The sequence below is a fragment of the Oncorhynchus masou genome, chromosome 28, assembly GCF_036934945.1.
Source record: "Oncorhynchus masou masou isolate Uvic2021 chromosome 28, UVic_Omas_1.1, whole genome shotgun sequence".
Lineage (NCBI taxonomy): Eukaryota > Metazoa > Chordata > Actinopteri > Salmoniformes > Salmonidae > Oncorhynchus > Oncorhynchus masou.
Genome location: NC_088239.1, coordinates 39678400 through 39704280, shown reverse-complemented (window position 1 = coordinate 39704280; position 25881 = coordinate 39678400). Strand labels below are relative to the sequence as shown.

At 43.5% G+C, this 25881-nt stretch overlaps 1 protein-coding gene across 3 annotated transcripts in view; it reads right to left on the bottom strand.

Moving 5' to 3' along the window:
- Positions 1-604: 604 nt before the first annotated feature.
- Positions 605-25881, bottom strand: part of LOC135517564 (neurogenic locus notch homolog protein 1-like) — a 68030-nt gene continuing 42753 nt past the window's right edge. For all 3 annotated transcript variants that reach the window (XM_064941975.1, XM_064941977.1, XM_064941976.1), the window contains 20 exons: positions 24095-24208; positions 23159-23281; positions 22891-23043; positions 22563-22791; positions 21649-21850; positions 21248-21401; positions 19356-19540; positions 16565-16697; positions 15922-16179; positions 15660-15772; positions 14660-15231; positions 13913-14344; positions 13514-13659; positions 12203-12416; positions 12037-12127; positions 11446-11608; positions 5564-5862; positions 5135-5282; positions 3246-3343; positions 605-2968 (listed from right to left, as the gene is read on the bottom strand). In XM_064941975.1, coding sequence (XP_064798047.1) covers positions 1691-2968; positions 3246-3343; positions 5135-5282; positions 5564-5862; positions 11446-11608; positions 12037-12127; positions 12203-12416; positions 13514-13659; positions 13913-14344; positions 14660-15231; positions 15660-15772; positions 15922-16179; positions 16565-16697; positions 19356-19540; positions 21248-21401; positions 21649-21850; positions 22563-22791; positions 22891-23043; positions 23159-23281; positions 24095-24208 — 5105 coding nt within the window. In that variant the 3' untranslated portion in view covers positions 605-1690. The remainder of the gene's footprint in view (positions 2969-3245; positions 3344-5134; positions 5283-5563; positions 5863-11445; positions 11609-12036; positions 12128-12202; positions 12417-13513; positions 13660-13912; positions 14345-14659; positions 15232-15659; positions 15773-15921; positions 16180-16564; positions 16698-19355; positions 19541-21247; positions 21402-21648; positions 21851-22562; positions 22792-22890; positions 23044-23158; positions 23282-24094; positions 24209-25881) is intronic.

Genomic DNA, 25881 nt, shown 5'->3' with positions numbered 1-25881 from the left:
AACGTTTCCGACATCTTGTAGAATGCCCCGAAGAATTCAGGCTGTTTATGGAGGCAAAGGTGGGTCCGACCCAGGTACTAGATGGGTGTACCTAGTAAACTGTGTATATCCTTTGTCTCTGTGTGTCAGAAACAATAATGCAGTGCATCATAAGGTTATGATTCAACTTGGCACTGCATTATTGTTTCTGACACAGACATGTAGTCGGGTTGAAAAAAGAGAAAACAATGCATTTCCCCTTTACTAGCTCTGACTTAGCTGATAGTAAGTACATTTTTCCTCAAAGTAGCTATGACTGTGATATGTGATTGTCCCACCTAGCTATCTTAAGATGAATGCACTAACTGTAAGTGACTCTGTTTAATAGTGTCTGCTAAATGACTAAAATGTAAAGGTAAAAAATCTATTTCATATCTATAGGCTACAATGAAATTTAAAGCATTTATCAAAGTCCCATCAGGTAGCCTGATTTCAGATGTGTCCATGTAAAACAGGATTATTACGGAAACGTTCTAATCAAACCGTTTATTCATCTATTGTGGTTAGTCAATCACATTATTGTGTGAATGTAACCGTTAATAAATAATAAAATGTAATCCATAACTGCAAGCTTAACAATGCCCTTTATTGAATCAAGAAGATATTTGACAGGAAATACTTTTTGTTTGCAAACATTGCATGTCCATAGACCATTGAATGACATTTCTTAAAACACTTATCTCTGATCTAGTTTATAAATGTGACATAACAGACACCTATACCATGCTCCCCACAAAGCGCAGGTGATGTCATCAAACACACAAGAACTACCTCCTTTCTCTCATACACACACAAAAAGCATCCTCCATTTAGAGGATACTCACTGGGAATCTCACCAAAGATGACATTTTTGTCTTCAAAGGAGCAAAATAACAGTGACACACCATTGTAGAATAAGGCATGTGTAAGATGTAATTTGTCTTTATGTTCTCATGTCCTGGATGAACTTACCGTTGCACTTTCAGTTAACACAGTTTCCCAGTGGGACTCATCTGGCCCCATTCTAATCCCCCAAACTAATTTTACCGCAGACAACAACCGTTAAACTGACAGGGGTGGCATTTTGGACACACTTTAAGACACAGGTTCGATCATCCATCCTCTAGCGCATACTCAGTGTTAAGACTTAATGGATTGTAGTTCAGTAACAAACTTGCTTCAGTTAAAAAAAGATGAGGTTATGCATCTAATCAATTAATACTGGAACTTTTACAACAAACATTCCCCTGAAAAATATATTATACAAAACATCATAATGACAATCCACTCCCAAAATAAAACAGTGAAAATTGGTGCACGATCCAGTGATGAGAGCAACATAAGACACCAATAAATAGCCAGTGTTCGCATAGTCAGTAGCTTTTGCGTCACTGTAGAAAGACATACTCCTTTCCTGACGCCCTGTCCCCAATCTCCCCGCACACACAGCCCAGGTTCCCTTCCAATTTAAAAAAAGCAGAAATATAAAAGCATCTTCTTTATATCATGTCAAAAAAGTACATAAATAAAAAATAAAAAACAGTTCTTGTCGTTAGTATAAAAATTGGTAATAAAAAAGGAGAATCTTCAGTCAGGTCCAATGTTCTTGTCCACTGTCCAATTAAAAGTATTTTTTATTTTGTTTTCATATTGACGAGTTCTTCTGTCCACTCTACTTAAACTGGTTAGGGATAAGTCCCATCTGAGAATGCAAACTCATTGGAGGACTGGAGATGCCCTCTGACCAATCAGACATATTGGAATGTGGAGAGGAGCTGGACCATTGGTCAGGGGATCCGGGGGAGGGAGTTAGAAAGGGGTGGTCAGGCACCTGCAGCTGGTGACTGGGTGTGTTGTCTATTGGGCTGGAATAGCTGTGCTGGGAGGGTGGGGTGAGGAACTGTGTGCCGATAATCTGGGTCTCCTGGGGGAGGATGGTGTGGATGGGGACCGAGCGACCCACCCCGTTGCCCTGCTGCAGGTCCGAGCCGCTCAGCTCGCTGCTCAGGAAACTCTGGCTCAGGACCTGGCCAGCCGTGGTGGAGTTGGAGTTCTGGTGCTGGAGCTGCAGGTTCTGCCGGGAGTGCATCTGCTGCATGAGGTGGGGCGGCGTGCCCAGGTGGCTGGTCTGCAGGCCCTGGTAGCCCATGATCCGGGACAAAGTGGCGGTGGGGACCCCGCGGAGGGGAGCCATCATACCGTGGGACATGGGAAGGCCTTGGTTAAAGCCACCCTGCTGCCCGAGACCCGGGTGTATCCTGGAGTGCCAATCACACTGTCCTCTTCCCCCAGCTCCGCCCATGGCCATAGTGATGGTTCCCTGGCTGCCGGGGCTGGAAACAGGCAGGTGGGACAGGCGGGGAGGGTTCGGGTCAAAGGGCATATGCCCCATGTCCTGCCCCTTGCCCATGCCCATCTGACCCACGTGGCTGTCTCCACTGCCTTGCAGGTGGTTGAACGACATGGGCGGAGACTGCTGGAATGGCGATGTCATTGGTGGCGACGCCACGTCGGACAGGTACCCGTGGGGCGACTCCAGGGAGTCGACGGGCGAGAGAACGGCTGAGCTGTCCAGCAGACTGCCCTTCCCGTCCAGGGACTTCTTCTTCCGTATCCTCATATCTTTGCCACCATCCTTCCCTCCAGAGCCTGGCTTGCGGACCTTCTTGCCCGGGGCGGTGGGCTTGAGGCTGCCCAGGTATCCGTTGGGGGAGCACAGAGGAGGAGACAGGTTAGTGGCGCTCAGGGTCCCATTACGGAGCCCTGGGCTCCTCACCAGGTTGTATTCATCGAGCAGACGGATGATGTCATGGTGCATTCGCTCCTGGGCGATGTCCCGGGGCAGCTGGTCCAGGTGGTCGGTGATCTCACGGTTGGCAAAGTGCTCCAGCAGTACCTTGGCCGTCTCATAACTGCCCTCTCTGGCTGCCAGAAAGAGAGGAGTTTCCTCCTAGAGAGACAGCAAACAGTGTGTGAGAAAATGTTTATACAATACTTTTTTTTACATTCGATTGAGATTATTCTTCGATCCCTTGAACAATGGTGGCATTAACTGGAATGGCATTGCACCACAATGAGCGTTTAGTATTTTTTTCCAACATTTCGAAATACACCATTGAGCATATAACAATTACACACAACTACACAAGTTGGCAAATAGTAGTTTCACTAGTGGGTCAACTAGTGTGATATATAAGAGCCATGTTTGTGTTATCCATGTTTTTTACCTTATTGTTCTGCATGTCTTTGTTGGCGCCATTCTTCAACAACACCATGGCAGCATCCACGTTGTTGACAGCTGAAGCCCAATGAAGGGCAGATTTACCTGGATAATAAATAAAAATAAATAAAAGGATGGATCATTTAATGCAAAAGCAAATAACCTGCACATTCCTAGACCATGAGGGCCATAGTCCATGAAGATGGGTCAGCCGGTTGACCTTTTGTGACTAGGGGGCAGAATTTTCATTTTTGGAAAAATAACGTTCCCGTAGTAAACGGGATATTTTGTCAGCACAAGATGCTAGAATATGCATATAATTTACAGCTTAGGATAGAAAACAATCTAAAGTTTCCAAAACTGTAAAATATTGTCTGTGAGTATAACAGAACTGATGTTGCAGGTGAAAGCCTAAGAAAAATCCAAACAGGAAGGGACTCTTATTTAGAAGGCTCTGCGTTCCTATGCGTCCCTATTGAGCGGTGAATGGGCTATCAACCAGATTACTTTTTCTATGGCTTCCCTAATGTGTCAAGTGTCACAATACATAGTTTCAGGCTTTTATTTTTAAAAATGAGCCTGAACGTCAACATTGCGTCAGTGGTCAGCTGAAGTCTCTCATAGTGGTTGGTGCGTAAAGGACAAATGCGGCCATTGTTTCTCTTTCTCCTACGAAGAAGCCACCAGTCCCGGTTGATATATTATCGAATAGATATTTGAAAAACACCTTGAGGATTGATTATAAACAACACTTGCCATGATTCTGTCGATATTATGGAGCTAATTTGGAATATTTTTCGCTGTTTTCGTGACTGCAATTTCCGGGCGATTTCTCAGCCAAACGTGAAGAACAAACGGAGCTATTTCGCCTACAAAAATAATATTTTTGGGAAAAAGGAACATTTGCTATCTAACTGGGAGTCTCGTGAGTGAAAACATCCGAAGCTCATCAAAGGTAAACGATTTAATTTGATTGCTTTTCTGATTTCCGTGACCAAGTTACCTGCTGCTAGCTGGACAAAATGCTATGCTAGGCTATCGATAAACTTATACAAATGCTTGGCTAGCTTTGGCTGTAAAGCATATTTTGAAAATCTGAGATGACAGGGTGATTAACAAAAGGCTAAGCTGTGTCTCAATATGTGATTTTCAGGAATAGGAATATTTTCTCGGAATGTTTATGTCCGTTGCATTATGCTAATTAGTGTCAGATGATTACAATGGTCCAGTTCACGGGATGGGGTGTCACTAGAGGTTAAGGGCAAATCTCAAATTACACCCATTCCCTTAGTACACTGTGTGGAAGATATGATGTGAACAGAACCAAAGTAAATTCAGTGCAACACGGAACCCAAACCGGCTGCGCGCGCGTGCGCCATCGTGCATAAGTGTATTCCACCAAACGCGATCACGACACGCAGGTTAAAATATTTAGATAGCTTGCTGTTGTTAGCTATTTGTCCTGGGATATAAACATTGAGTTGTTATTTTACCTGAAATGCACAAGGTCCTCTCCTCCACAAATTATTCCACACATAACTGAATCGTTTCTAGTAATTTCTCATCCTTCCAGGCCTTTTCTTCTCTTAACCTTCTATTGTGATTGGCAACTTTCATAAATTAGGTGCATTACCGCCACTGACATCTTCAGTCACCCACGTGGGTATAACCAATGAGGAGATGGCACGTGGGTACCTGCTTCTATAAACCAATGAGGAGATGGGAGAGGCAGGACTTGCAGCGCAATCTGTGTCACAAATAGAACTGACTTCTATTTTAGCGCTTGGCGACGCAGACGTTCGTTGGCGCGCGCAGTGTGGGTGCAATAATTGAATAATATAGATTTCTACATTTATTTTGGAATGCTCGTGTCAGTGTGGACAGCCTGTAACCTACCAAAGTCATCGATGGCGTTGGCATCAGCATGGCAGTTGATAAGCTCATCCACCATGCCTTCCACAGCCAATCGGGCAGCCAGGATCAGAGGAGTTGTTCCATCATGCATGCGGGCGTCAAGATCAGTTGCCCGGTTCCGGATCAGAATCTGAACGAAAAGACAGACACCTTTAGACAAAAGGCTAAATCTGAGAGGAAAGTCCAAATGCTTAACTGGTAATAGGGAATGCTACATATGGCATTGTGTGTATATAATAGCATTTTCAATTCACGGAAATGCACCGTTTTGCACATGCTATAGAAAAGCATTTTGATAGTCCACAAATGAAAAGTGGCATATAAAATGAATGTATTTAGTATTTCAGAGTAGCACTATGCTAAGTATGTAGCACTACTAGAGTACTGTAGTAGTATAGAGAACTCTGGTACCTGGAAGACTCCTTGTGCGTCTGCAGCGACAGCGGCATGCAGTGGAGTGCGCCCCATGTTGTCCTGGACATTGGCGTCGGCGGTGGACTCCAGCAGTCGCTTGGCGGCGTCGGAACGGGCGTAGCGGGCGGCCAGGTGAAGAGCGGTCTCGCCTGTGCGGTCCGTCTGGTTGTGCAGGTTGGCGCCCTGGTAGATGAAGTCAGAGATGATCTCAGCCGAAGGGTCCTCCTCCTCCTCACTGTTCCCCGTCTCCAAGCCTCCTCCGCTGCACGATGCGATCATTAGAGGAGTGAAACCATCTGAGAGATGGGAATTAGATAGAGAGAAAAAACACACATTAGGACAAAGGGCAAATACTGAGTGGCACTCCAGTCTCCTTTTCACCTCACTTAACACCTGATTTACTTAACAATAGGTGGGCATGGGGGTGTGGGCCTTTCCTCTTTTGTTTTAGTTATTGCTCCTCAAACAAGGGGGGAGGCCAATATCATCACAAATTTCCATCAGACCAACTCATTGAGTTTGCAGTTGTGTCTAACAAACATAACTTTTCTCACAACATATTTATTTACCCTTTAGTGTGTGCACTTTCAATTTATTTATACGTGGGATATCCCATTTCAACAGGATTAAACATTTTTTGTATCACTGGAGGACATCTTTAATGTTACTTCTAAACAAGTCATGTGACATTGGGGTATGACAGAGACACTATATATACAGTGCCTTGCGAAAGTATTCAGCCCCCTTGAACTTTGCGACCTTTTGCCACATTTCAGGCTTCAAACATAAAGATATACTGCTGTTCACAAATGCTCTCCATCCAACCTCACTGAGCTAGAGCTGTTTTGCAAGGAGGAATGGGAAATAATTTCAGTCTCTCGATGTGCAAAACTGATAGAGACATACCCCAAGCGACTTACAGCTGTAATCGCAGCAAAAGGTGGCGCTACAAAGTATTAACTTAAGGGGGCTGAATAATTTTGCACGCCCAATTTTTCAGTTTTTGATTTGTTAAAAAAGTTTGAAATATCCAATAAATGTCGTTCCACTTCATGATTGTGTCCCACTTGATGTTGATTCTTCACAAAAAAATACAGTTTTATATCTTTATGTTTGAAGCCTGAAATGTGGCAAAAGGTCGCAAAGTTTAAGGGGGCCGAATACTTTCGCAAGGCACTGTATATATATATTTTTTTAATTTATTTTTTTATTTCACCAGGTAGGCAAGTTGAGAACAAGTTCTCATTTACAATTGCGACCTGGCCAAGATAAAGCATATAGTGTCACTAGTGTCACATATAGGCCCCCCATATCAGACGTCTTCCAGCTACTCCATCCCAGAGGGTGATATCAACCATTTCCAGGCCCAGGGACATGTACTAGTCTGTGGCGACCGAAATGCCAGAACTGGACAAGAACCTGACACTGTCAGCACACAGGGTGACAAACACCTACCTGGAGGTGACAGCATTCCCTCCCCCACATGCCCACTTGGCACAACTGCAACAACATAACCAACAAAAACGGGTCACAACTCCTGCAGCTCTGTCGGACGATGGGTAAGTACAAAGTCAACGGTAGGCTTCAAGGGGACTCTTATGGTAGGTACATATATAGCTCATCTCTTGGCAGTAGTACTGTAGACTACTTTATCACTGACCTCAACCCAGAGTCTCTCAGAGCGTTCAGTCAGTCCAGTGACACCTTTATCAGATCACAGCAAAATCACACTCCTTGAACAGAGCTTTGCCCAATCATGAGGCATCAAAGCCATAGGAACTGAATAATATTAACGAATGCTATAGACGGAAGGAAAATAGTGTAGACATCTACCAAAAAACAATTAGGCAATAACAAATTCAATCCCTTCTAGACAACCTGGACAAAATGTTTAGCTGTAATAATGAAGGTGAATACTTGGCAGTAGCAAACCTAAACAGTATATTTGACCTCTCAGCTTCCCTACCAAATCTAAAAATGTAAAGCAGACAACCTAAGAAAATGAACAGCAATGACAAATAGTTTGATGAAGAATACCGAAGAAATTGAGAAACCTGTCTAACCATAAACATAGAGACCCAGAAAACCTGAGCCTACGCCTTCACTATGGTGAATCACTAAAACGATACGTCAGAAATCAGCCCAATGTAATTGAAGAATCCATAGAATCTCACCACTTCTGGGAAAACTGGAAAACTGGAAAACTCCAAAACAAACAACAACACGAGATGTATGGATAAACCACTTCTCCAATCTTTTTGGCTCAATAAAAAGGAACAAACAGCAAAAACATATACATGATCAAATAAAAATCGTAGAATCAACTATTAAAGACTACACTGGATTCTCCAATTACATTGAATGAACTACAGGACAAAAATATACAAACCCTCCAACCCCAAAAGGCCTGTGGGGTTGATGGTATCCTAAATGAAATGATAAAATATACAGACCACAAATTCCAATTGGCTATACTTAAACTCTTTAACTTCTTCGATATAGGGGGCGCTCTTTTAATTTTTGGATAAAAAAACGTTCCCGTTTTAAACAAGATATTTTGCCACAAAAAGATGCTCGACTATGCATATAATTGACAGCTTTGGAAAGAAAACACTCTGACGTTTCCAAAAACTGCAAAGATATTATCTGTGAGTGCCCCAGAACTAATGCTACAGGCGAAACCAAGATGAAATTTCATACAGGAAATGCCCCAGATTTTGAATGCGCTGTGTTCCAATGTCTCCTTATACGGCTGTGAATGCGCCAGGAATGAGCCTACACTTTCTGTCGTTTCCCCAAGGTGTCTGCAGCATTGTGACGTATTTGTAAGCATATCATTGGAAGATTGACCATAAGAGACTACATTTACCAGGTGTCCGCTTGGGGTCCTCCATCGAAATTATTGCGCAATCTCCAGCTGCGTCCACTTTTCCATTAGGTTCAGAGGAGAAAGGCAACTGACACGAATGATTTATCATCGAATAGATATGTGAAAAACACCTTGAGGATTGATTCTAAACAACGTTTGCCATGTTTCTGTCGATATTATGGAGTTCATTTGGAAAAAAGTTTGGAGTTGTAATGACTGAATTTTCAGGGGGTTTTCTTAGCCAAACGTGATGCACAAAACGGAGCGATTTCTCCTACACAAATAATATTTTTGGAGTCTCTTCATTGAAAACATCCGAAGTTCTTCAAAGGTAAATGATTTTATTTGAATGCTTTTCTTGTTTTTGTGAAATTGTTGCCTGCTGAATGCTAGGCTTAATGCTATGCTAGCTATCAATACTCTTACACAAATGCTTGTGTAGCTATGGTTGAAAAGCATATTTTGAAAATCTGAGATGACAGTGTTGTTAACAAAAGGCTAAGCTTGTGAGCCAATATATTTATTTCATTTCATTTGCGATTTTCATGAATAGTTAACGTTGCGTTATGCTAATGAGCTTGAGGCTATGATTACGCTCCCGGATATGGGATTGCTCGACGCTAGAGGTTAACATCATCCTCAGCTCTGGCATATTCCACAATATTCGGAACCAGGACTGATCACCCCAATCCACAAAAGTGGAGACAAACTACCATGGGATATGCGTCAACAGCAATCTTGGGAAAATCCTCTGCATTATCATTAACAGCAGACTCGTACATTTCCTCAGCAAAAAATGTACTGAGCAAATGTACTGAGCAAATGCCAAATTGGCTTTTTACCAAATTACCGTACGACAGACCATGTGTTCACCCTGCACACCCTAATTGACAAACAAACCAAAATAAAGGCAAAGTCACGCAGATGAGCAGGGACCCTGGGCATCTTCTTTTGGTGTTTTTCAGAGTCAGTGGAAAGGCCTCTTTAGTGTCCTAAGTTTTCATAACATAATTGCCTACCGTCTGTAAGTTGTTAGTGTCTTAACGACTGTTCCACAGGTGCATGTTCATTAATTGTTTATGGTTCATTGAGCAAGCATGGAAAACAGTGTTTAAACCCTTTACAATGAAGATCTGTGAAGTTATTTGGATTTTTACGAATTATCTTTGAAAGACGGGGTCCTTTCCTTTTTTGCTGAATTAATTTCCCTCAGATTACACAGACACACAAAGAATAAAACTGGATAAACTCCCATATCTATTGGTTGAAATACCAGTGTGCCATCACAGCAGCAAGATTTGTGACCTGTTGCCACAAGAAAAGGACAACCAGTGAAGAACAAACACCTTTGTAAATACTATTATCTATTTCACTTGCTTTGGCAATGTAAACATATGTTTCCCATGCCAATAAATCCCATAAATTGAATTGAGAGACAGAGAGAGAAGAGAGGAAAGGGAGTGAATGTATACAGTACCATTCAAAAGTTTGGACACACCTACTAATTCAAGGGTTTTGAAAAAACACATGGAATCATGTAGTAACCAAAAAAGTGTTAAACAAATCAAAATATATTTTATATTTTGAGATTCTTCAAAGAAGCCACCCTTTGCCTTGATGACAGCTTTGCACATTCTTGGAATTTTCTCAACCAGCTTCACCTGGAATGCTTTTACAACAGTATTGAAGGAGTTCCCACATATGCTGAGCACGTGTTGGCTGCTCTTCCTTCACTCTGCTGTCCAACTCATCCCAAACCATCTCAATTTGGTTGAGGTCGGGTGATTGTGGAGGCCAGGTCATCTGATGAAGCACTCCATCACGGTCCTTGGTCAAATAGCCCTTACACAGGCTGGAGGTGTGTTGGGTCATTGTCCTGTTGAAAAACAAATGATAGTCCCACTAATCGCAAACCAGATGGGATGGCATATCGCTACAGAATGCTGTGGTAGCCATGTTGGTTAAGTGTGCCTTGAATTCGAAATAAATCACTGACAGTGTCACCAGCAAAGCATCCCCACACCATCACACCTCCTCCTCCATGCTTCACGGTGGGAACTACACATGTGGAGATATCATCCGTTCACCTACTCTGTGGCTCACAAAGACAGCGGTTGGAACCAAATATCTCAAATTTGGACTCTAGAACAAAGGACAGATTTCCACAGGTCTAATGTCCATTGATCGTGTTTCTTGGCCCAAGCAAGTCTCTTGTTCTTATTGATGTCCTTTAGTAGTGTTTCTTTGCAGCAATTCAACCATGAAGGCCTGATTGACGCAGTCCCCTCTAAACAGTTGATGTTGAGATGTGTCTGTTACTTGAACTCTGTGAAGCATTTATTTGGGCTGAAATTTCTAAAGCTGGTCACTCTAGTGAACTTATCCTTTGCAGCAGAGGTAACTCTGGGTCTTCCTTTCCAATGGCGGTCCTCATGAGAGCCAGTTTTCATAGCGCTTGATGGATTTTGCAACTGAAATTGAAGAAACTTCTTGACAAGTTCTTGACAATTTCCGGATTTACTGACCTTCCTGTCTTAAAGTAATGACGGACTGTCATTTCTCTTTGCTTTTTTGAGCTGTTCTTGCCATAATATGGACTTGGTATTTAACCAAATAGAGTCTGCTGAATCTGCTGTATTCCACTCCTACCTTGTCACAACACAACTGATTGGTTCAAACGCATTAATGAAAGAATTTCCAAAGCACACCTGTTAATTTAAATGCATTCCAGGTGACGACCCCATAAAACTGGTTGAGAGAATGCCAAGAGTGTGCAAAGCTGTCATCAAGGCAAAGGGTGGCAACTTTGAAGAATCTCCAATATATTTTGATTTGTTTAACACTTTTTGGTTACTACATGATTCCATGTGTGTTATTTCATAGTTTTGATGTTTTCACTATTATTATATAGTAAAAATAAAGAAAAACCCTGGAATGAGTAGATGTGTCCAAACTTTTGACTGGTACTGTATATAGAGATAAAAAAGAGCAGAGGGAGATCCTCGCACACCTGGGCCTCGGACATTGACGTCCATGCAGTCATTCTCGATCTCTCCCTGGGGAGGCGTGGGGGCGATGGAAGGGATCCGCAGGTCAGCCGCGTCCAGGTGTTGCTGGGTCCACTGTCTGTGGTCAGTGCGGTCATCTAGGTCCAACACGGCCTGCTCCTCAAACTAACACAGAGACAAACATGGTCCATCAACTATCGTACAAAATATATATTTTTTTAAACGAATACAGGGCAACACAATCTCTGTGACCACACAATACACATTATGTGGGGCGGCAGGGTAGCCTAGTGGTTAGAGCGTTGGACTAGTAATCAAAAGGTTGCAAGTTCAAATCCCTGAGCTGACAAGGTACAAATCTGTCGTTCTGCCCCTGAACAGGCAGTTAACACACTGTTCCTAGGCCGTCATTGAAAATAAGAATTTGTTCTTAACTGACTTGCCTAGTAAAATAAAAATAAAATAAAAATTGTAGGCAAAGGCAATTATGTGTTTATGTATTTAACATTAATTCAACAATTTCCAGATGTGTTCACAATTTTATACATTTAGTGGTTGTACATGGCCTGTGTAGGTTTCAGATGCTCTCTTACCCTAAAGCGTCTCGAGTCTGGCTCCTCCTCTCCCCACAATCCATTCTGGCTGTCGTCCATCAGAGAAATGTCCAAAATGTTCTTCAGTGGCCTGATGGACATAGGAAAGACAAGTTAGATAGCCACACATGAAAACACACACACACACACGTACACACACACATACTTGAGTCCCACAGAGTCCTCTCCTACGGGCTCTCTGCGTTTCTTCTTGCTGGGCTCAGAAACTTTGAAGCCCTCAGGGAACCAGAGCTGTCCGTGCTCCCGTCGGCGTTTACGTGACACCAGCACCCCCAGGCAGATGAAGCCTAGTACAGCCAGCCCCAGGAACACCACGTACATTGGGTATAGCTCAGAGGATGCAGGGGTGGGCAGCACACCTGGGAGAGAGGGGCAGGGAGAGTACAGCATGTCAGAATGGGGACTACTGTTGTACTATGTATGTAATTCTTACAGTTGAAGTCGGAAGTTTACCCTTAGGTCGGAGTCATTAAACTCGTTTTTCAACCAATCCACAAATTTCTTGTTAACAAACTATAGTTTTGGCAAGTGGGTTAGGACATTTACTTTGTGCATGACACAAGCACGGTGGTGGTAGCATCATGTTGTGGGGGTGCTTTGCTGCAGGAGGGACTGGTGCACTTCACAAAATAGATGGCATCATGAGGGAGGAAAATGATGTGGATATATTGAAGCAACATCTCAAGACAGCAGTCAAGAAGTAAAAGCTTGGTCGCAAATGGGTCTTCCAAATGGACAATGACCCCAAGCATACTTCCAAAGTTGTGGCAAAATGACTTAAGGACAACAAAGTCAAGGTATTGGAGTGGCCATCACAAAGCCCTGACCTCAATCCTATAGAAAATGTGTGGGCAGATCTGAAAAAGCGTGTGCGAGCAAGGAGGCCTACAAACCTGACTCAGTTACACCAGCTCTGTCAGGAGGAATGGGCTAACATTCACCCAACTTATTGTGGGTAGCTTGCGTAAGGCTTCCCGAAACGTTTGACCCAAGTTAAACAATGTAAAGGCAATGCTAAAAAATACTAATTGAGTGTATGTAAACTTCTGACCCACTGGGAATGTGATGAAAGAAATAAAAGCTCAAATAAATCACTCTCTCTACTATTATTCTGACAATTCACATTCTTAAAATAAAGTGGTGATACTAACACAAAGACAGGGGATTTTTACTATGATTAAATGTCAGGAATTGTGAAAAACTGAGTTTAAATGTAATTGGCTAAGGTGTATGTAAACGTCCGACTTCAACTGTATGTGCTCTACGTCGGTCTGTGAATATCTGTATATTGGCATGCTGTATGACACACATTTTTCCTAATGGATACATATAAAGTCACCATCATCATCTAAATCACAAGCAGTTATTAGCCTATTTTCATAGTCATATTTTATGAAGGAGAGATATTTTTTAATGGAGAGTATTTCAGCTTGAGAGACTGTGTGTTGGTACTTACTGGTGACTGCCTCGATGTAAGGAACATTGAGGTTCCCGCTGGAGGCCAGCGCTCCCAGGAACGCGGCGACGTCGGTGGCGCTCTGGAAGCATTCCGTGGACTGCTGGTAGCACTGGCGGTTATCAATCTCCAGGTATACCACCGACCTATCAGAGAAGGGGAGTTAATTCAACCAATAATAGGGAAGGAAAGGATTCACTTGACCAATCAGGTCAACTTCTGACTCTCCTCTCAAATATCTAATCTAAGGAAAATTCTTTGGAAAGACTCAACAAGTAATGTCTGAGTGAGTGAGCGAGTGAGTGAGCGAGCGACTGTGGGTGCATTCGTGTGTGCATCATTGAATGCGTGTGACTGAGCAATCAATGTATAACAAAATTAACAAGTGTGTGTATCTACCCTTTGACCTGCATGAGGTCCAATTCTCGGCGCTGGCGGGGCAGGTTCACCATGGACCCTACGCTCTCCTTCACCTGGCCGAGCATGTTGGCCGGCACAACCGCCCAGCTGTCGGTGGAACGCTTCACGTTGTGCTTGGCCAGCTCCTGCTCACTGCCATAGTAGGGGAACACCATGGGCTCTCCGTTTGCGTCGCGCCGGAACACCACATTGGTGTGCAAAACGCTGCTGAGCTCACGGAGGAACGTGGACAAACCATTTTTTAGCTGCTCGGGGGGGATGTGGACCACAAGGACCAGGTGGCCGTCAGCTAGCTTCTCGGGCATGTTGTTGGCGCAGTCCAGGCCGTCCCACTCGCACTCTGCGTTGTTACAGCCCTGGTCGCAGTGGCCGTCCGCGTAGTGGTCCTTACAGTACTGGTCATACAGCGGGCTGGGGAGATTATCATGGTCAATATTAGGATTAGCACTTAAGTTAACTAAAGACAGAGGACTTGGATGAGGTCACCATGTAGATAAAAAACTAGGTAGGTTAGAAAAGATTACTTGCATAGGTAGACTTGTAAGGAGTTGGAAGTAGACAATGTTCATTATTCTTACAAACACAACATATCATCCTTCTTACATGGTTTAATATGTTTTAATAAATCATCTGAGAGTGAAACAGGTTTGAGACTGGGCATAGTGAGATAGTGAGAGGTTGAGATGGAACACAGGATATAGGAATTCGAGCCGGACTGAGACTCACTTGCACTGTCCCTCCTGTCCCTGGCAGTCGAAGCCGTCGTAGAGACACCCAGGGCTTTTGCACTGCTCGTCGCACTTCCCGTCATTGAAGTACCGCCAGCACTGCAGAGCTGCCGAGCAGTTCTGCCATGGGTCATCGAAGTTGAGCGAGCAGTCGCCACCGTCCCAGCCGCAGGCGTGGTTGTTGCACAGCGAGTCACAGATGTGGTTGCCCGCCCACTCGTCGCACTGCGGGATCTCGCAGCTCACCTCTACCTCGGGTGGTGGTGTGATGTCCCGGCCGAACCCACCGGAAAAGGAGTAATCAAGGATGTGGCAGAGCAGGCCATTGAAGTTGTTCGGGCAGCTGCAGTGGAAGAAGGGTGCATCGGGGGTTCTCTGGCAAGTGCCCCCGTTGTAGCAGTGGTTGACGTTGCAGGGGCTGTTCGTGGGAGTCTGGCACTCAGGGCCGGTAAAAGCCGTGGGGCACAAGCAACGAGGGCTCAGGTGGCCAGAGACACAGGTGCCACCATTTCTGCAGTTGAGGCTACCACAGAAGCGTGAGTCGTATTCGCAGGAGGAGCCTGTGTAACCCTGGATAGACAGAGATCGGTGAAATGAGGTTGTACCTTAAAACAGTCTGTTGGTACACACATTTACTTTGCATTGCCAAACCGCTCCCTTTCCACAAAGATATAGAAAAAAGAGACTGAAAGTGAATCAAACACATAAATAATGATGCTTAATGAGATTGTGGCTATAAATACATAGGGAACTAGGGGCTGTCCAAATGTCACCCTATTCCCTTTTCTCTATATGGGGAACATGTTGCCATTATGGCCAGGGTGAGGTCCACAGTTTGTTGTCTGGTCAGTGGAGTGTGGCTCAGTTGGTAGAGCAAGGCGCTTGCAATGCCAGGGTTGTAGGTTTGATTTCCACGGGGAGCAGTACAAAAATGTAAGCACTGACTACTGCTCTGGATGAGATTGTCTGTTAAATGACTAAAATGTAAATGTGCTCACCGGTGGGCATTTGCAGATGAATCCGTCGGGGTTGTTACTGGCCACTGCACACATTCCTCCGTTCCTACATGGTCTCCCCTTACAGCCATCAAACACCTTGTCACAGCGCTGGCCTGGAGTTGAGAAGAGAGAGCGAGAATGATGTGTGTTATTTATGTACATTACAAATGTGTGGACAATGTGTTTTTTGCATTGTTGTGTCAATCGGTCATAAATACAGAATAATCCAATTTATTTGAGGTGCGTAGGGTATGGTCAGTACCTGTGTATCCAGTGCGACACTCGCAGCGGTAGCTGTTGCGGAGCTGGACACAGTTGTAGGAGCCTCGCAGGTCGCAGGGGTCCGACAGGCACTCGTTGACGTCACCCTCGCAGCGCTCCCCTACATAGCCAGCGGGGCACATGCAGTGGTAGCCCCCCACTCTGTCCACACACTGACCCTTGTTGAAACACTTGGGCTCATTGGTCAGAGGGTCTGTAGAGGGGTTGCAGTCATCCAGGTTGATCTCACAGTGAATGCCTGGGGAAAGGGTGGGTTGGGGATTAGCATTCAGGATTAGACCCATCATTTGTATAATATCAAGTGTATGGACCAGGTTTTCCTTGAGTAGGGTTGCACAATTCTGGAAACTTTCAAGACATTTCCAGATTATCTTGAAATCCAGGTTGGAGGACTCCCGGAATCAGGAGGGAATAAGCAGTAAATACGGAAGAACATGATTACATCTAATTCTATGTAATTTAGCATAGAGCTCCACTACTACTGCATGGTTCTACATGACTAATATGCTGCTACTAACTGTTCTGTGCTTGTTTTTCAGTGGTAGACTGTAGACGGATGAGAGCTTCATAGAGATTTTTATGAGATGGCTGGTGTGTGTGTGTGTGTGTGTGCTAATGTGTACCTTGTGTTCCTCTGGGACAGGAGCATTTGTAGGTGTTTATGAGGTCGATGCAGGTGCCCCCGTGCTGACAGGGCTGAGACAGACATTCGTTGATCTCCTTGGAGCAGTTCACCCCGTGGTACCCAGGAAGACACTGACAGAGACAAACCGGACCAAAACCATTCAAATACCAGAGAAATTACGTACTATCTTAAAACACGATTCAAGATACCCAGCATTGCTCTACTTTCACACTGTTCTAATATCAAGTGTATGGACCAGGTCTCCCTTGAGTAGGGTTGCAAAATTCTGGAAACTTTCAATAAATTCCCAGATTTTCCCAAAATCGTGGTTGGAGGATTCCGGATTTCCAACCTGGATTTCTGGATAATCTGGGAATTTATTGAAAGTTTCCAGAATTCTTGATCTCAACTATAAAAAGCATTAGACATTATCACACATTTCTTTTAAACCAACATTTTGCTTTCAACAGCAGATATTTGTATAAACATTGATATCTATCTCTCCAACATTTGCAACACTGTTTCAATATTGAAATTCAATCTCCTGCTGTCCCATCGTAATGAACATGTCAGGGGTCAGGACGAAACAGACAGGAAGACAGCGTTTCTCAGCCAGTCAAAATCTGGAATCAGCTGGCATCATTTTTATGGATATATACAAAAAAAGATATTGAAAAAAGTAATTTGCAGTCTTTCCAGCTTCAGTTTGAAGTGATTGTATTACTGTAGCTTTGTTGTTGGCTAGCTCCTCTGAACAATAGTGTCCTGACAAATGATCACATTTTCTATGTCAGGTGAAATCATGCCTCATTAGCCGTAGTTGGCTAGCTAGCAAATAAGGGATAAGAACGCTGCCAGCCAGTATGGCAATGGAACATTTAGAACGAACGACTGGGCCACGTCCAAAGATACAGAACAAAAAGACTGAATGACTGGGTCGCGTCTCTAGCAACCCTAGATTTGTGTTGGGACAACAGTTGAAGTCGGAAGTTTACATACACCTTAACAAAATACATTTTAACTCTGTTTTTTTTTTTTTTACAATTCCTGACATTTAATCCTAGTAAAAAGTCCCTGTCTTAGGTCAGTTAGGATCACCACTTAATAATACTACAGAGAATGATTTACTTCAGTTTTGATTTATTTCATCACATTCCCAGTGGGTCAGAAGTTTACATACATTCAATTAGTATTTGGTAGCATAGACTTTAAATGGTTTAACTTGGGTCAAATGTTTCAGGTAGCCTTCCACAATAAGTTGGGTGAATTTTGGCCCATTCCTCCTGACAGAGATGGTGTAACTGAGTCAGGTTTGTAGGCCTCCTTGTTAGCGCAAGATTTTTCAATTCTGCCCACACATTTTCTATAGGATTGAGGTCAGGGCTTTGTGATGGCCATTCCAATACCTTGACTTTGTTGTCCTTAAACCATTTTGCCACAATTTTAGAAGTATGCTTGGGGTCATTGTCCATTTGGAAGACGCATTTACAACCAAGCTTTAACTTCCTGACTGATGTCTTGAGATGTTGCTTCAATATATCCACATCATTTTCCTCCCTCATGATGCCATCTATTTTGTGAAGTGCACCAGTCCCTCCTGTAGCAAAGCACCCCCACAACATGATGTTGCCACCCCCGTGCTTCACGGTTGGGATGGTGTTCTTCGGCTTGCAAGCCTCCCCCTTTTTCCTCCAAACATAACGATGGCCAAACAGTTGTTACTATTTTTGTTTCATCAGACCAGAGGACATTTCTCCAAAAAGTACGATCTTTGTCCCATGTGCAGTTGCAAACCGTAGTCTGGCTTTTTTTAATGGTGGTTTTGGAGCAGTGGCTTCTTCTTTGCTGAGGGGCCTTTCAGGTTACGTCGATATAGGACTCGTTTTACTGTGGATATATATTACTTTTGTACCAGTTTCCTCCAGCATCTTCACAAGGTCCTTTGCTGTTGTTCAGGGATTGATTTGCACTTTTTGCACCAAAGTACATTCATCTCAAGGAGACAGAACGCGTCTCCTGCCTGAACGGTATGACGGCTGTGTGGTCCCATAGTATTTATACTTGCGTGCTATTGTTTGTACAGATGAACGTGGTGCCTTCAGGCATTTGGAAATTGCCCTCAAGAATGAACCAGACTTGTGGAGGTCCACAATGTTTTTTCTGAGGTCTTGGCTGATTTTTTTAGATTTTCCCATGATGTCAAGCAAAGAAGCACTGAGTTTGAAGGTAGGTCTTGAAATACATCCACAGGTCCACCTCCAACTAACTAAAATAATGTCAATTAGCCAGAAGCTTGTAAAGCCATGACATCATTTTCTGGAATTTTCCAAGCTGTTTAAAGGCATGGTCAACTTAGTGTATGTAAACGTCTGAGCCACTGGAATTGTGATACAGTGAATTCTGTAAACAATTGTTGGAAAAATGACTTGTAGAAAGTAGATGTCCTAACCGACTTGCCAAACTATAGTTTGTTAACAAGACATTTGTGGAGTGGTTGAAAAACACGTTTTAATGACTCCAATCTAAGTGTATGTAAACTTCCGACTTCAACTGTATATCTTGTGGAAGGATGAAATAATAACGGTTTTATCTTGAATTTTGACACCCTTTTGACACCCTACCACCCTTGATAGAAAGAGATTATACTGTAGCACACCAAGTAGCGGAGCTGTCATTTTTGTTGTGCATGGAATTACGGAGTGGGCATTTAACTGTATAAATTAATGATAACAAATGAATAATAATTGATGTTTGTGTTGATTCAGATTTGCTAGCTAGAGCAGATATACCTCACAACTGTACCCTCCCAGGTAGTCTGTGCAGGTGGCACCATTCTGGCAAGGGTTGGGGGAGCACTCGTCCACCTGCTCCTGGCAGTAGCTGCCCATGTAGCCCGCCTGGCAGCGGCAGTAGTGGGTGTTGCCAGCATCCAGACACTGGCCCGAGTTACGACACAGGTGAGCCACCTCCACACCTTCAGACAAGAGGGGGGGTGGGGGGGATATTAGCTATACAGTAACATATATATATATACACTCACACAGCATACAAAACACACACAAACATGCTCTTACCATCCCCTAACCATCCTGTATTGGTCAATTTTACATGCAAAAGTGGATATTTGTCTGCTTGGCCTAGGGATGGTCATACAGTGTGTGCTCAGAACAATTTGTGCTCTGTCTCGCCTAAATTAACAGTCTAATAGTTACAAATGTCTTCAGAAAGTATTCTTATTCCACATTTTGTTGTGTGAATAAAAAAGTACACACACACACACACACACACACACACACACACACCTAGGGGCGGCAGGTTAGCCTAGTGGTTAGCGTGTTGCACTCGTAACCGAAAGGTTGCAAGTTCAAATCCCCAAGCTGACAAGGTACAAATCTGTCGCTCTGCTCCTGAACAGGCAGTTAACCCACTGTTCCTAGGCCGTCATTGAAAATAAGAATTTGTTCTTAACTGACTTGCCTGGTTAAATAAAGGAAAAAAATCTACACACAATACATCTAAAAATGTTATGGATTGTTTTGAAAATGAAATACAGAAATATTTAATTTACATAAGTATTCACACCCGAGTCAATATACGTTAGAATTATTTTTGGCAGTAATTACAGCTGTGAGGCTTTCTGGACAAGTCTATAAGAGCTTTGCACACCTGGATTGTACAATATTTGTCCATTATTCTTTTCAAAATGCTTCAAGCTCTGTCAAGTTGATAATTTCTAGACAACCATTTTTAAGTCTTGCCATAGTTTATACTTAAATCTGCTTGAAAATCTAACTGACACTCAGGAACATTCACTGTCTTCTTGGTAAGCAACTCCAGTATAGATTTTGCCTTGTGTTTAGGTTATTGTCTTGCTGAAAGGTGAATGAATTTCCCAGTGTCTGGTGGCAAGGAGACTGAACCAGGTTTTCCTCTAGGATTTTGTCTGTGATTAGCTCCATTCCATTTATTTTTTGTATCCTGAAAAACTCAGTCTTTAACAGTTACATGCATACCCATAACATTATGCAGCCACCACTATGTTTGAAAATATGGAGAGTGGTACTCAGTAATGTGTTGTATTGGATTTGCCCCAAGCATAAAACGTTGTATTCAGCACAAAAAGTTAATTGCTTTGCACATTTTTTTTTGCAGTATTACCTTAGTGTCTTGTTGCAAAAACAGGATGCATGTTTTGGAATATTTGTATTCTATACAGGCTTCCTTCTTTTCACTCTGTCAATTGGGTTAGCATTGTGGAGCAACTACAATGTTGTTGATCCATCCTCAGTTTTCTCCTATCGCAGCAATTAAACTCTGTTTTAAAGTCACCATTGGTCTCAAGTTAAAATGCCTGAGCAGTTTCCTTCCACTCTGGCAACTGAGTTAGGAATGACGCCTATATATTTGTTGTGACTGGGTGTAATTGATACACCATCCAAAGTGTAATTCATATCTTCACCATGCTCAAAGGGATATTTAGTGTCTGCTTTATTTTTTCATTTTTTTTAACCCATCTACCAATAGGTACTGTTTCTTGCGAGGCATTGGAAAACCTTCCTGCTCTTTGTGGTTGAATCTGAGGGACCTAACACAACAACAACAAAAAAGTCAGGGGAAGTGAATACTTTCTGAAGGCACTGTATAATTTGATTTTTTTTTACTCTGTGTGCTTTATGTTCACCTTGCTGTTTGGCAGCCACCTCGCAGGAGACACTGGGGACGTCACAGTAGAGGCCGGTCCATCCCGTCTGACACTGACAGGTGTACGAAGAGCCCTGCTGCCAACATGAGCCTCCATTCTTACAGGGAGATGAGTCACACCACCGCACCAAGTTCTGCAAGCAGAGCAGGAACACATTAACACACAAATAAACCCATGCGTAACACACACACACACACTCGCTGTTGAGTGAACTACCACTATTACGTCTCAGTTGTTTCAAATATGTTTTTATTTTTTTATTATATCAATAGAAATAGAGGGAAAATAATTATATACAAACACACACATAGAATTCCATGAAACTCTGAAAATCAAATGCACTCAGGAGATAGTCGAGATGGCTGCCGCTCTGCCCATACCTGGCAGTTGACTCCAGTGTAGCCATGAGAGCAGGTACACTTGTAGGTGCCGTAGCTGTCCAGACAGGTGCCACCATTGAGGCAGGGCTTGGAGTCACACTCATTGATGTCATGCTGGCAGTAGCTGCCTGTGAAGCCTGGCAGACACAGGCAGGTGAAGGTATTGATGCCATCCACGCAGGTGCCACCGTTGAAGCAAGAGCTAGAGAAAAAACACCACAATGGAAGAGTTGAGACGGATAGTAACCAGAAGTATAGTAACCAATTGAGAAGAATAGTAACCAAATGAGTTAAAGGGATGTTAAAAGGATAGTTCACTTTTTATTTTTTATTTTAGCTTATTTTAAAAATTTATGTTGTTTCTTCCAATCTGTTTTTATTAGCAACATCCAGAATAATCTGGTCAGCATTTTACTGATACAATTTTTTATTTAACCGTCATTTAAATAGGCAAGTCAGTAAAGAACAAATTATTATTTACAATGATGGCCTAGGAACAGTGGGTTAACTCCCACGTTCAGGGGCAGAACGACATGTTACTTGCCCAACGCTCTAACCACTAGGCTACCTGCCGCCCCGAGCTTGAATCAAGCAATGTGGAAAGGGATTGTTTCTCTTAGGCTGTATTCAAAAGCATTTTACGCTTACATTTGAGTAATTTAGTAGATATTATTATCCAGAGACACTTAACAATTATTGCATTCATCTAAAGATAGCTGGGCGAGAAAACCACATCAGTCATAGAAATGAGGTTTTCCCTCAAAGTAGTTCAGCAAATTCAGCACTAGTAGGAAAAGACATGGGATGTATTTAAGATACTCTGAAGAGGTATGGTTTCTTGCAAAAAGGGTATTTTTCTCCCTCCTTTTGAATTGCCATTAACGAAAACACAGTATGTGAACTGCTCTCTGTACCTCTCTGTGCAGTCGGGGGTGTTATTCTCGCAGTTGATGCCACTGAAACCGGGTGGACAGGTGCAGGTGTAGGAGTTGACACAGTCGGTGCAGTTGGCCCCATTCTTACACGGGTTGCTCTCGCACTCATTAATGTCATGCTCACACCTGCCACCACGGAACCCTGGCAGACAAGTGCACACAAAGCTGTCCACTCCATCTCTGCACAGACCTCCATTACTGCAGGGGTCTAGAAAGAGAAAGCGAGAGAGATATGTATCAGGTAAGTGATAGTTGGGCCAAGTTCACTTTACAAGACAGAGCGAAGAGTTGATGTTTAGTTCCTTACTGGGCTTGCAGTCGTCGATGTCCGTCTCACACTTCTGGCCGGTGTAGCCCGGACGGCAGCTGCATCGGTAGCTGCCCACCATGTTGTGGCATGTGGCGCCGCTGCGGCAAGGACTTTTCACACATTCGTTGATATCTATCTCGCATGTTTGACCTGAGAGAAGAGGGGGGCAGTCAGTCTCTCAAAGAACACCCTCTATTGGATGGATGGGTGGACAGATGGAGGAATAAACAGAACAGATGGATGGAGGAAGATATGAGTAGTTTACCTTGCCATCCCTCTGGACAGAGGCAGGAGAAGCTCTGGTAGTCCTCTGACTCATGGCACACTCCACCGTTCTTACAGGGCTGCATGGGGCTGCATGGGGCCAGCAGTGTCTCACACATCTCACCTGGTAGGGATAGGAACACAACACACACCTCAAACAAATGCCCTCAAGTGCTACAGGGAACCCATCACAGATCATTAATCGGCCTGTACGCTTTTTGAGTAAGAGCTGTTTGAACAAACGGAATGTTTGTTCCGTTCATACATGTTTCGTTCATGTTACATTTTTATTTCACTCTCCACTTCCCTTTTGCAGTTGGACAACTTTGGAGAAGTACTACTTCACAATTCAATGCTTTTAAACTCTTTGACTTCTTCAAAGTTGTCTTACAGCGAAATGGAAATGGCTGCATTGTATGATATTTCCCTTTTCTAGTCACATACGGAGGACTCCCCCCCCCCCCCCGAAGAGTTGCATCAGTTTTTAAAGCCCACTTTTCCGTCCACCTCCCTATCCATCTCCACAGTAACCAGAGGCCAGGCAGGAAGCTGCTTCCTGTTTCCTGCTATTGTTTAGCCCAGAGACAGGAAGAGGAAGTGGCCACGGGCTCCAGTTCCTTGTCCTCACGGTCTATAGCATGTTATTCACACACACAACATAGTGGACAGGGTGGATTTTTCCACAAACGATAGAGAGGAACAAATCATAAGGCCTGTTTCCACACAGTTAGTGGTCATTAGTCAACCTATTTTTTTCTGAAATAACACTAAAAGTCTGCTAGAAATGTCTTTTTATACCATTGTTCAAGAAGTCTTCTATTCTGGAGCCCTACAGGGCTTTCTGAGAAGAGGGCCAAACCAAAACCAGAGCCATAAGTCTACTGTACACATCTCTTTAGGCCTATATGGCTCTGGGAAAATCAATAAGTTCTCATACCGGTATAGGGCAGTAAGCAGTTGCACTTGTAGCCGGCCACATCGTCAATGCAGGTGCCCTGGTTCAGGCAGGGGTTGGAGGCACACTCGTTGATGTTAGTTTGGCAGTTAGGTCCTAAGGCATGGCCGGGGATTAGAGAACACACATGGGTTAGAGTCGCAGATTTACTCGGGATGATATCCACCACACACAAACTCAGAGTTGCATCATTGAGAGGGTTTTTATTTATTTATTTATATTCAACTAGGCATGTCAGTTTAGAACAAACTCCTATTTACAATGACGGCCTACCAAAAAGCAAAAAAGAAATAAAAATATAGAACAAAACACACATCACGACAAGAGAGACACTACATAAAGTGAGACCTAAGACAACAACATAGCATGGTAGCAACACATGACAACACAGCATGGCAGCAGCACAAAACATGATACAATCATTATTGGGCACAAACAACAGCACAAAGGGCAAGAAGGTTAGAGACTACAATACATCACGCGAAGCAGCCACAACTGTCAGTAAGAGTGTCCATGATTGAGTCTTTGAATGAAGAGATTGAGAAAACTGTCCAGTTTAAGTGCTTTTGCAGCTCGTTCCAGTCGCTAGCTACAGCAAACTGAAAAGAGGAGCGTGTGTGCTTTGGGGACCTTTAACCGAATGTGACTGGCAGAACGTGTGTTGTATGTGGAGGATGAGGGCTGCAGTAGATATCTCAGATAAGGGGGAGAGTGAGGCCTAAGAGGGTTTTTATAAATAAACATCAACCAGTGGGTCTTGCGACAAGTATAGAGAGATACCCAGTTTACAGAAGAGTATAGAGTGCAGTCATGTGATGTGTCCTATAAGGAGCATTGGTGGCAAATCTGATGGCCGAATGGTAAAGACCATCTAGCCGCTCCCTTCCCTGCCGATCTATAAATTATTGATCATTGACAATTGTTCCCAACACTTTTGATAAACAGGGCAAAAGAGAAATTGGCCTATAATAGTTACGATCCGCTTGATCTCCCCCTTAAAATAAAGGACGCACCCTGGCTGCCATCCAAGCAATGGGAACCTCCCCAGAGAGGAGAGACGTGTTAAAAAGGTTGGAGATAGGCTTGGCGATGATAGGGGCAGCAACCTTAAAGAAGAAAGGGTCTAAACCATCTGACCCAGATGGTTTTTTGAGGACAAGTTTAAGGAGCTCCTTCAGCACCTCGGACTCAGTGACCGCCTGCAGGGAGCAACTTTGTAGACGGGCATGGGAAAAAGAGGGAAGAGCGTCGGGGATAGTCGCATTAGAAGGGGTGGGAGATTAGGAAATGTTGGACGGGCAAGGAGGCATGGCTGAGTCAAATAGGAATCCTGACTTAATGAAGTGGTGATTAAAAATCTCAGCCATGTGCTCCTTGTCAGTAACAACCACATCATCAACATTAAGGGACATGGGGAGCTGTGAGGAGGGTTTATTCTCCAGGTCTTTAACCATTTTCCAGAACTTCTTGGAGTTAGACCCACAGAGAGAGAACTGCTCCTTGAAGTAACTAACTTTGCCCTTCCAGATAGCCTGAGTGCACTTATTTCTAATTTACCTGAAAGAGAGCCAGTCAGCCTGAGTATGCATGTGCCAAGCATTTTGCCAAATCCAATTATTGTGGAGTAACTCTGCAAGATCACAGTCAAACCAGGGGCTGAACCTGTTTTTAGTTCTAATTTTCTTTATGGGGGTGTATTTGTTAACAATACCACTGAAGATAAAAAAAAAGAAGATTCAAGTGTCTTCGACAGAGGGGATCAAGCTGAT